This window comes from Nymphaea colorata, chromosome 11, assembly GCF_008831285.2.
Source record: "Nymphaea colorata isolate Beijing-Zhang1983 chromosome 11, ASM883128v2, whole genome shotgun sequence".
In the NCBI taxonomy this organism is placed as follows: domain Eukaryota; kingdom Viridiplantae; phylum Streptophyta; class Magnoliopsida; order Nymphaeales; family Nymphaeaceae; genus Nymphaea; species Nymphaea colorata.
In genome coordinates, this window is record NC_045148.1 from 6,532,498 (window position 1) to 6,544,174 (window position 11,677).

Consider the following 11,677-nt stretch of genomic DNA (forward strand, 5'->3'; position numbering starts at 1 on the left):
GTACACAAAAAAGATTGTGCACCAAAATGCATAATGACCAAAATGCCCTTGAAAAGGAGAATCTTTTTGGTAAAGATAAAGAGGATAATGAAAAAGATAAAAGATCAAAAATGACATTTCTTTTTAGAAATCACCCAAATACCTTACGCACCTCTTTTATGGGTGTATATTTGCTGTGTGCATAGGGTAAACACAACTCGCTCTCCTTAGTCACACAATCATTCTCATGCAGCAGCAATTCATGCCCTCTTTCCAAAGCCTCTTATCTTATCATGACCCTCAAATGCAGGCCTGGATTTTTTCTGTGAGGACTTCAATGATCAATCGAATACATGATCAGCACTGAAAGACACGGATATGGACCAGCGACATACTTGTGTGATCACATACATCATGCCATTATTTTGCAATTCCAGATTTTTACTACTTCAAGTCCAATCTCGTCCTTGGTTCAGAACCTTTCAAACATTTTATTATTTTCTCACGATGGTCTGTGGTATTTATCCTTTTCTTCCCCTAAACCGTTTTAACTGTGACCATACACATGGGGGTGGGTGGGTGTGTGTATCTTGCACCCCAGTTTTCTAAAATCACTTTCCATATGAATCGCAAGAATTGTTCTTTCTGTGTGATTTTACAATGTTTTTCAATCGTCTTGGTCTCTCCCTTTTCTCTGTTGATATCTTCAATTGCCAGATATAGGTCATTCTTTCAAATCTTTGGCCTCATGCCTCCTAAATCAACAGTATCTAAATCCTATAAAAGCATTGATGTTTCGCCAGAATCAAATAGCATCGAATCTGAATGATGCCTACCTAGTCTTATGTCATGACAGAACAGTATAAATAACTCATTTCGGGCTAAGAAAAGAAAATATTTGGAAAAGAATTAGCTATAATAAGATGAACTGCTTGTTAGGATACCAGATAGGCAAGATAACTAAATGATAAAGAAACTGTGAAGCATAACTAAATTAGGTTTAGCTAGTAGACTTGTCAATTCGCTTGAGGTGGCATTCCAAAAGATCAACTATGCAAGATTGTGGGACAAGCAGTGGCTTTCCCAGATAAGTGGAGAATCTAAAGAGGAAATGTTTATGAAAATAATAGGATGCACGTTACTCAGGTGACAGTGACAGAGCGAAAGCTCTCAAAAGGTTACCATCGTCAAAACTCAAGATGGAAAATAGTGTATTCAAAGTTCAAACTACAAAAAGAAACTGTAGATTTAAGTGAAGAAGACATTCCACAACTACGGGCAGTAGTCCGTCAACCACCAGCATTGTCTAAGACTAATAACTGAAGAACTGTATCATCCTTATCTCTTCTTCTGCTTATGGGAACGTTTCATATGCAACTTAGCCAAATGTCAAGAGAAAATAGATGAACGTAAATAAATTCATCTATTACGTAATTGCATCAGCTTGTTTCCAGCGCTAATTAGTAAAAAGCTTTTTTAGTGCCAGGTTTTCAAATCCAATTTAGGCACATGCCAAGAGAAAGCAATGATTTAAGCAATCTGCCAATTTCCCCAGTTTCTATCAAAACATGAGAGAGAGAGAGAGAGAGAGAGAGAGAGAGAGAGAGAGAGAATGTGTGTGTGAGAGAGAGAGAGAGAAAGAGAGTTTGTGTCATGCTTCAAGTTTGTGTCTCTAACACACAAATAATTGATTATTTGACAAAAGGGTGTCTTATCCTACAAACTGAAACTATTGAGGACATCATGGACAGGTGCCAGAATGAGAATGACTATAGGACCAGTAACTTTTGAACGGTTTCTGAAAATTACAAAGCCAAGCCAACTGCAGATTCAATAAATGCTAATCCATGGCTCCATGAATTACCGGACAAGCCCTCCACCTCAAGTCCCGAATCATACATCATTCAACAGTTATATTACATGTCTCTCAACTTCAAGTACATTGTTCGTGCACGAAGATTCAGAAATATGCCCCTGATAATGAAAGAAGCAGCAAACTTATATGACTGATCTCGTGAATACTGAATAGTCTAAATAGCAAATAATTTATGAAAAGTCAAGAATATGTACCAGCCGCACGCAACAAAACTATGGAACATAACACGGAATTGCAAAGGCATATATCTGTGATTTATCCAACCAACTAGGGGCCAAAACTGAAGATTTTTGTTAGTCTCTAGAAAAGGGAAAAAAGCATCAAAGAAAGAAGCACTGTGTAATAAGGCCATATATATACCATCCAAGCAGTCAACTGAACTGACGGATAATCTTTCTTAATTCTGGTTTTAACCTGAAACCATGGCCTTCCTGTGGAGCCACAAATAGTCTTAACTAAGTAAAACAAAAATAAAGATCAAATATAAAAACATGATGCTTACAGACAGAAAATTCCATTGTGAAATCAGTAAGTAAATTTCAGCTAATCAAATTACTGTCAAGAGTTAGACAAAGAACAATTAGTTAACAAGAACATTATAGCAAAAATACTGCTAGTCACGCAGCAGAATTCCTGGAAGTTATGACTATGTAGAATCCTAAATGGTAGGCCACAGAAGCATGCTCTTCAATGAGAGTGCCCAAAAATCTGCACTTTTTTCTTCATTCCTCAACCATCCTGATGAATTGCAGGCTTTAGCACCTTAAACTCACTCAGATAAAGTGCTCAAATTGGTGCATCTTAATCCAAGTATTTAATTATCAAAGTAAAAGAGACTTTCAAGAGAATGTTTCGATGATTTCAATCAGAAAAAGCAAAGTCCTTGAAAGAAATCAAAGGGCACAAAGTAAGTCTGACATCATCCAGACAAGCAAAATTGTCAAGCAAGCTACTCGGAATTTCTCACTTATGGCATGCCCGATTGCCAGGAAAAGAAAGTTGATAAAACTCAGTCCCACACATTTCATTGCACAACTGAGTCATGAGATGTTCTATACCATGTTCCAATAATGAAGATTACAAATGGGCAAACCATCCAGGCACCCTTCTCCAGCATCTGGACATGCCTTTATATCTCAAAACAATGTTAAGACATCTATCAGTTTCAAATTTAAGCAGACCCTAAAGTACTCCGTACATGCCAAAGAATTCTTTTATGCACAAAAGGAATGTGAAATAAGAAAAGGAAACCTTCTCAGTAACAAGATAATTTCAATCTAGAAAGTTGCTGGACATTCTAGGATTTACGAATTAGAAGACCTAGACCTAGATTTCCATGGAACTTTCAGACCAGAAAATTATATAGATCTTAGAACAATGTATAATAATTTTCAATGCCAACAGTGCCAAAGTCTTCTAACATGCTAAGTTGTTAACCAACATGATGTGGCATGTATAAAGGATCTACTTGGCATCTAGGGATGACATTACTGACACTATATTTTTACTGAAAAAAAGGATATCTATGATCTTAAGCAGGCCTATGGATTGGCTCTGAAATATTAATGATCAATGCTCATCATATTAGAAATTTTTGAAAAAAAAAAGCAGATACTATGAAAAACAAAAATACTTTAAAATATTGCCTAAACCAAATATATTGCTAAAGAATTTATCATAATCTTTGTATCCAAATACCTCCCATTTATGTTCTATAAAATTCAAGAAAGGACAACACAAGGATGTGCTTTGAAAGTAATCAGTTTAAGAACATTGATAGAAATAATCACTTTGCATCAGCCTAGCATAAGGCAGACATTAGCGATATAGACATGACCCGCTGTATGCCTAGACAGGCTTCTATCACCTTAACTTTTATAAGGACTAGACCATGACAAATTTCAGAAGAACCAGTCTCTGAGGCAACAAAACACTTCATTTTAACTAGACTATGTTTGACTTACTGCAAGTCAAGGATTGTTTTTGTGCATGTCAAAGAGAGCCATAACAAGGCTGAAATGCATTAAATGCAACATACTAAAACAGCATTATATAAGATAACATACCAAACAAAAGCTACTAGGATTCCTTTGTATGATAATTAAGCAAGAGACTTCTAATAAAATGTTAGTCACAGGATGGAATGCATGATTTATTTAGCTTGGACTGCTTTGCATTCTTTCTGATCTTGTTTGTACAAAGCAACACTTAACACTAACCAAACCTCAACATCAACCATATCAAGAATCCCAAAGGCTCTTTACATTAGTTATGTAATCAAAGGAGGGACTTCTAACAGAATGCCAGTTTTTGGATGGATGCACTTTTAGGCCTTTTGATTATCACAAATCATGTCTGACCCAAGTAAATCACAGACAGATGTGGTCCTGGTCTACACCTCCATGGTAAACCTGAAGAGGCTACAAACAACAGCACCTAATTCCTAAAGTATGTCTATGCATACTTCTGCTATGAAATAACTAAAATAAGCCACTGGTCTCTTCAGAGACATCCGATAAAATTATAACTAAAATAAGTGACTGAACAATTCTGATTCTAAGAAAAGTTCCAGAAAGTGAAAAACTCTGGATACAAAATTTTTAGTTTAGTTGCCTATTGATTTCTTGACTGATATAAGAACTCCCGGTAATTACACTAACATCAGTATCAGAATCATGTAAGGCTTATCATGGTGGACATATCAACCTTGCTTTCCAGGATTCATATACTCCATGCATCAGGATGCCAGTTTACATCATACCTCATTTTGTTCCATGAAAAATCCTCATATCAATAGTCCCATGCACTAATTGATGGTGTCTCTATGCTGAAGTGGAGACAAAGCCAGCTTGAGTAGTGGCTACAGACCAGGGTGACACCCAGATTGAAACCTTGCATTACATGATTATTATCAGGCTTGGGCCAAGCTCAGGTACCATAACCCATGACGAATCTGACGAGGATGGACCAACTACGGTCTTAACTCTTAATACTAGTTTAACCAGTTGAGTATGACTACTATAGGTCCTCCGTCCTCCATGCAGTTGAAGAAAGTCTACTTCATATCAGGTGACATACCAGATGTTAACACCCAATGCAATTACAGTCTTTGATGCAGGACCAAACAAAAAAAATCATACTGAATCTATCTCTTCACCTTTCATTCGTACCTTGTAGCCAAAGAAACAGAGATTTTTATGCACATGGTTTCACATGGATTAACCGTCTTCCTGGTTCAAATTGCATGTTCATGTGAACCGAAACTCAGATTTTTTATACTTACTGAATTACTTCTTTCTTATGTTTTGTATTAGAACCTTTGGAGCCTGCTATATCTTACATTTAAGTTATGTCTGACAGCAAACAATACTTCAAAAACAACTAGAAGGCAGGTAGACACAACCACTTCCTATTAAGATTTTAGATGGTCAGTAATTATTTATTGGATGGTACAATGGTATTCATAATTCAGGCCATAAACTGCTACTACAAAAAGAACATCAACCATAAAAAGTTTAGCGGACAACCCCATGGCTTCCTCAGATCTTCACCTACCCCCTTGACCTTGTATTTACCAATTTTATGAAAAAAAGAAAGAATTTCAAGGCAGATTACGTAATTATACAGTGAGCATGTACTGTTTACATTAATTATCAGCAAACATCTTTTCTAGAACTATGACATGAAAAGCAAGAGGAAAAAATATTTTTTTGTATAACCATATATCTAATAGATTTTCCACATGCAGGTTAAAATTAAGGTCATTACCTTCCACAACCACACCATAGTATATCATAAACAGCACATTGTTCCATGGTGAAGAAGTTAGCTGTTCGATCAGAACCTGGCAGCATAATTAAGGCAAAAATATGTCATGGACATGTTGCATCCACTAGCATCTAAGAATTTCACAAAAAAACAGCACAAATGTTAAAATTTAGTTGCAAACGTTCAAGTAAAAATTTTAGAATTGAAACTCATTAATTTGAAGAGGAAAAGGAAAAATACTGACAAATGATACAAGCACAATAGACGGCAAAGTAAAGCCTAATAAGCATCATTAAGATTCTATCCATGTACTCATCAAATAGATATGCAGACTAACAATGAACAACAACCCATGGAAAGTTTAACCATAATACCTTTTTGGCTGCTGTTTTATTGTCTTTTTTTCCTTGAAAAATAATATCCATTATCTTGTGGAAGAAGTGGCCAAACGGTCCTCCATATGCAAATCCATACAACTGCAGTAACAAAGTGAGGATGGAATTTTATTGAAACAATTTTATGTGCTTCAGTTCTACAAGGATGCAATTAACAGAACCAGCCAGAAATGGCATGAAATTGAGCATAAGCACATAGTATAAGCATGAATAAAAATAAGAATCAAGGCCTAAAATGAATTCAATGCAGAAATTGTCTAATCACGTGCTCCATGTGAAGTTTGGAAGATGAAATCATAAAAGCATGCACCTATAGGGCACAGCTACAAACCTGCACATACACGCCCCATCAACTAGATGTATCATTTACCAGAAAAAAAAGACGCACAAGAACGCACATGAACAACTACTGGCAGGACAAAAGATGTTTATAGTGCAATTGTATTTTAGTATTTTCAGTAACATCCAACGTCAATTGCCCACTAACAGAGAGCACACCAGACATCAGCTTAAGGCCAGTGGAAAAGTGAATAGTTCCAGCCAAAGGGGTTGACGAAACACCATCCAAAATAATACATGAACTCGTTAGCCCCAAAATTGTAAATCCGAAATGCATCCTACAGATATTTGCCAGACAAAGCTAGGCTGGATTAGGCAAGTGACATCCCCGAGATGGAACTATCACATCTGATTTCTGGCAACTAAGATCTCGTACCATCCTCCAACTATTTTTAAGAGGAATGTACTTGTATATATTCCATTCTCATATCCAACACACTGAAAGTCGTAACTATTGCAAATGGTAAGGATGAACCCGAAGTTCTGGAGGCTATGACAGAGCACGGAAAGCATGTTTGCTTGAATTGGCTCATGAAAGAAAAAAAGATGTACCTCTCATCAACTTAAACAACTCAGTGACATCAGTGCATAGTACCAAATGTAATTCAACAGGTAACAAAGACAATATTTGCCTCAAAGGGCGCCAATAAACATAGCGAGCATCTGGGGTTTTACATACTACCAAAAGCCATAGAGGCTTGAGTGACAATTTTCGGACATGGCTAGGCTTAAAAAACCAATGTCGCGAAATTGGTACATAAATGGCCATATCACAGGTAAACCATTTGCCATAACAGAAGAATGCTTAGGGAGTTACAAAAAGAAATCAATGACAACCCCCAACAATAAACTTCATTTAGGTGAGAAGACATTAGACATACATAGCCCAACAACAACGAAAGATGATCAGTACTCAGTTTTAAGGGAGAGGAAAGACAGACCACTTTGAGAAGCAACCGTTTGAATTGAAGCCTCTGGATGCCGGAGAGCTTCTGCGAGATAGAATCGCTACATCCTGCCAGAACGCCGACTGTCAAAGCCTGTGCATCAACACCAATCACCAACAAAATTTCGACTGAAACTTAAGTTTGCCTTTCCAAAATCAGAGAGAGAGAGAGAGCCTTGGTAAGCAGGGGATTAGTTTGTAGCTGGTAGTGGTAATATTGCCATCCTTTCTTAGCTATGCCTCCCGCTGTCGCCATGAATGTTCTTTGAGGTTCAGCACGTTCTCAATGACGCCTCATGTTCGGCTACAGAGCGACAACGTCAGCTGTTGGAATTCAAATTGGATATTCCAACACATTCTTTCCCTTCCAACCAAATTGGAATCCGTTGGACTTACTCGAGTTACCGGACTAGTCTATCTCTCTCTGAGGTCAAATCCACATCCACTACCAAGTCTTGAACTAGCTGGACAAGGTCATGGTGGCTCCAGCGAGGAACTACCTCGCCCGGCCACGCTCTGCTGGTCAGGGGCTGAAACATGACCTGATTTTCCAACCATGGGTAGGGCCAGCGGTGCTGTTACCATAGCTTACCGGTGAGTTCTGACATTGTAATTAACCGGTTTTTGTACTGTTTCTCTGTTTCATCTCAGAACTTGGCATCCTTCAACGGACACTCGAGGCCACCTTTTCTGTTCGGCTATAGGACTATAAGCGCAAAACAGCATTGTTTCAAGAATTAGATTTAGTCCGAACAGTTTCTCAAAAAAAAAAAAAAATCGAAAGAAATTGTTTAAAGCGCCAACCAAAAGCCGTTTGATCTAAGCATAACATATCTCTTTGGTTTTTTAGGATTTACTCATGGAAAAAGCCAGCCTTGCGCCTGCAAGCTAAGGTACTTAGTCGCTTGTCCAGGAATACAAAACCTCAAAGACCAGAGGCGAGGGAATGGGGGTTTTATAGTTATATTTTTAAAATTTTTTATTTGGTCTATGTAAAAATTTTGAAAAATGTTATTAGGTTCCTGTATAAATTTTGAAAATACCAATTTGAAAATATCATTAGTCTCTTACTAAAAAAATTTCTAACTCCGCCCCTTCAAATCTACCATCTAATATTTTGAAAATTAACGTTCCGCCAAATTTTGAAAATACTATTCCGCTTCCCAGTGAAAAATAAAATTCTTACAATCTTAAATTTAGTAGTCGATCTAATGCTTGACAACCACCTACATGCAGGTTAAATGGAAGATGGAAGAGACTTGTGCGGATGGCTCTACGGAATCAACCTCAATAGAGGCAGTGCTTGAATCTAGTTCATCTGGTCCAGTGGAAGTTGCACTCAACTAGCTCCCGAAATTTTCTAAGTGATGGATAATTTTCTAGAGAGGTGGATGACGCGTCATCAAAAGTTGCAAAAAGCATGAATTTTAGTTCATCACCATGACTGTGAGCTATGTTCTTCTTTCTTATGGAATTGAAACGGAAAAATATTTTAATCCATGCCTTCACTCGTCAATAATTTATGAGTTTCCAGTACATTTTCTTATGAAAGCCTATGTTTTTAATACTCATAAAACAATAATTCATTGTGAACTTCAATTAAAAGAAAAAAAAATTGATATGTGTGCAAGAACCAAAATGAACAATAGCTAATTAGAGCAAAAACAATTTATTGTTAAGTAAATTGAACAGTGTAAAGCATATTAAATAGAATTCATGGTTCCACGTTAGTTCGATCGAACAAAGTGCGCAGGAATGAACTGGATCATCAAGATTCATTCAATCAAATGTCCTTGGGGAAAATTAAAAATGAAAATTAACTAATTACAAAATCCAACAAGGAATGAGATTTCCAGGTGGATCGATTTCTCATTTCACACTACAGGCACGTGTTCTGTCTTGCTCCCAAGAGCCGACACATGCACAGCTCGCGTGTCCTTCAGTCACAGACGCCCCCTGATGTTAAGCCGTCCACCTCCCGTCCGCCGGACCTTTATAATACCACCCTGTCTTTAGGCCACCTGAACCAAAATACACAGCGAGCGATCATGGCGTTGATCAGATCCGTGGCCGGCGTCAACTTGAGGTACTGCGTTCCTCAACGTCTCGGTGCCTTCTCTTCCTCTCTTCTCAGCCGGAAATCTAGCAGGCTGACCTTCCGGGCCGCGTCCAACTCGCACCTTGAGGTACCGTGGCCGTATACTTTAGCTGCCCGCCGTAGATTCTAACTATTAAAGATTCGGTCGTCAAGTTATTATGTGCAGATATGAATTTGTAGAAGCCATTGTTGCTTGCTACTGAATATTGGGTGTTCGTTCAATTTTCCATTAATGTTTTGTTCAGGAGAAAAATGGAGGGTGCGAAGAAAGAGAGGCAAAGGAGAAAGCGAAGGAAGCCGCGGAGAGGGGCAAGGAGGCAGTGAAGGAAGGGAAAGAGAAGGCTCAGGGGAAGGGCCGAGAGACCATGGAGGAGGCGAAGATGCGGGCGGAGGAGGCGAAGGCCGAGGGATCGGAGACGGTGGAGCAGGCGAACGAGCGAACGTCGGAGGCGGCGGATGCTGCGAGAGAGAAAGGATCGGAAGTAGCGGAGAAGGCGAAGCAGAAGACGGGGGAGGCGACGGAACGGCTGTCGGAGATGGCGGACAGGACGAAGGAGGGGTTGAAGGAGGGCAAGGACAGCACGAAGGAGACGGTGCAGGAGAGCATGGACGCGGCGAAGAGGCGTGCGGACGAGGCCGGGAGGTCTGCGTCGGAGACGGCGGCTAGGGGGAGGGAGAGGGCGTCGTCTGCTGCCGAGGCTGTGAGGGACAAGGCGTGGGAGACGGCGGAAAGCGCGGAGAAGAAGACCAGGGAGGGGGCACAGAACCTCGGGGAGAAGGCGAAGCAGGGGGCTCAGAGCGCGTGGGAGGCGGCGAAGGGAGCGACAGAGAAGATCAAGGAGACCATCGTGGGGAAGGGGGAGGAGGCGAAGGAGCAAGCCGACGAGGCGGGTGAGGAAGCAAGGCGACGTGCTCAGAGGGAGAGGATTGATACAGACTACAGTGGAAACTAGGACCTCTCTTTCTCTTTCTCCTTCTCTTTCTCTTTCTCTTTCCCTCCCCTCGACCGTCGGCTTTTGCATGCATGAATGAGTTCATAGTTTTGATGAGCTTTTGTTGGTACTATTCTTCTCTGCCTCAGAATCGGACGACGAACGACGTAGATTTTCATCTCAACTTCCCTGTTTGAAGACAGAGAGAACCGAGTGCTTTTAAAATGTTCAGTGTTTTAGGTAGTCTCATTTCGATTGTTTTGAGCAAGCTTTTTTACTTGGAATCTGGAGTTTCTCGGCTGACAGTTACGTAGTTCTTGTTGTTCCTGAGGGTGCTGAGACCCTGCAAAACAACGCTACATGGATGTTTATGACATTCCAGTGGCGATCTCCACCTCTAAAGAATGAATCAAATCTGATATAGTCAAATCTTCATAGTTAATTAAAAAGTTCCTCGATGCAAAAGGAAATGCAACTCAACAAGAGCCTAAATTGAATTGTTTCCGCTGAAGGATGAACTGTTTCTTCCCTGAAGATGTTTACGGAGAACCTTATGTTTGCGAAGATCGGAAAACTCAAAACCTCTTCGTGAGCGTCGGCATATGAGGCTCTAGTTTGAGCTCGAAGCATTATCGTCTTGGTGATGTTTGCATGGGAAACTTCCTTGAAAAAAGGGTCTCTCGCTAAAAGGTCCTTGCCGTGTTAAGTTGTTAACTCCACACGGCTTTACATTCCCCTCTCTGTTTATGATCAAATCATTCTAGGGATGAACTCGTTTTGTGATACTTATATTTTGTGAAAGTTGAAATTGAATAGTTTTTAACAAGATAGACACACCGGGATTTTACATCCAGGATTGCAACGAACCACATACTATCGGAAACAATTTTACGTTCAGAATGGCAGCAAACACGACACATGCTCTCTAGGGGAACCAGCCCCATAGATACGGCAGGTTAGTGAAACTGTGTGGCAGATTTAACATGGTAAGACAGATTTATGGAAAACTGTAGTAATGTATCTAAATTTGTGAAGCAATCTCATTTCAATTTTGCATAAGATCTCGATTTTCATGAATTTAACTCAATTTTTAAGTAGATTCATGAAAATATTTAATTAACGTTATTTTGAAGATTTATGGAACAGATTCATGAATTGACTTTATTTCCAAGTGACTCTTACGACTAATTATGAAGGAGAATCGGTTAATTTGTAAACTTGGATAATGTAGAATTATTTCTAATGGGTGAAAGAACAGTCTTCCGTCGCATCCCATCAATTAGAGTGTTCGTGATCTATCCTTTACAATTTATTTGCAATTTATAAGAAGAGTGTTCAGGAAAA

At 39.3% G+C, this 11,677-nt stretch overlaps 2 protein-coding genes across 2 annotated transcripts; one reads left to right on the top strand and one right to left on the bottom strand.

Annotated features, from left to right (window-relative positions):
- Positions 1 to 1,652: 1,652 nt before the first annotated feature.
- LOC116263894 (peroxisomal membrane protein PMP22-like) lies at positions 1,653 to 7,874 on the bottom strand. Its single transcript, XM_031643711.2, has 7 exons — positions 7,479 to 7,874; positions 7,299 to 7,397; positions 5,998 to 6,099; positions 5,624 to 5,699; positions 2,216 to 2,286; positions 2,050 to 2,135; positions 1,653 to 1,953 (listed from the first exon to the last, which is right to left on the bottom strand). Exons 1-7 carry the CDS (start codon positions 7,557 to 7,559, stop codon positions 1,896 to 1,898), a joined length of 573 nt encoding a protein of 190 aa, XP_031499571.1. The 5' UTR covers positions 7,560 to 7,874; the 3' UTR covers positions 1,653 to 1,895.
- Positions 7,875 to 9,344: 1,470 nt separating this feature from the next.
- LOC116264835 (uncharacterized protein ECU03_1610-like) lies at positions 9,345 to 10,574 on the top strand. Its single transcript, XM_031645252.2, has 2 exons — positions 9,345 to 9,489; positions 9,647 to 10,574. Exons 1-2 carry the CDS (start codon positions 9,352 to 9,354, stop codon positions 10,352 to 10,354), a joined length of 846 nt encoding a protein of 281 aa, XP_031501112.1. The 5' UTR covers positions 9,345 to 9,351; the 3' UTR covers positions 10,355 to 10,574.
- Positions 10,575 to 11,677: the final 1,103 nt, after the last annotated feature.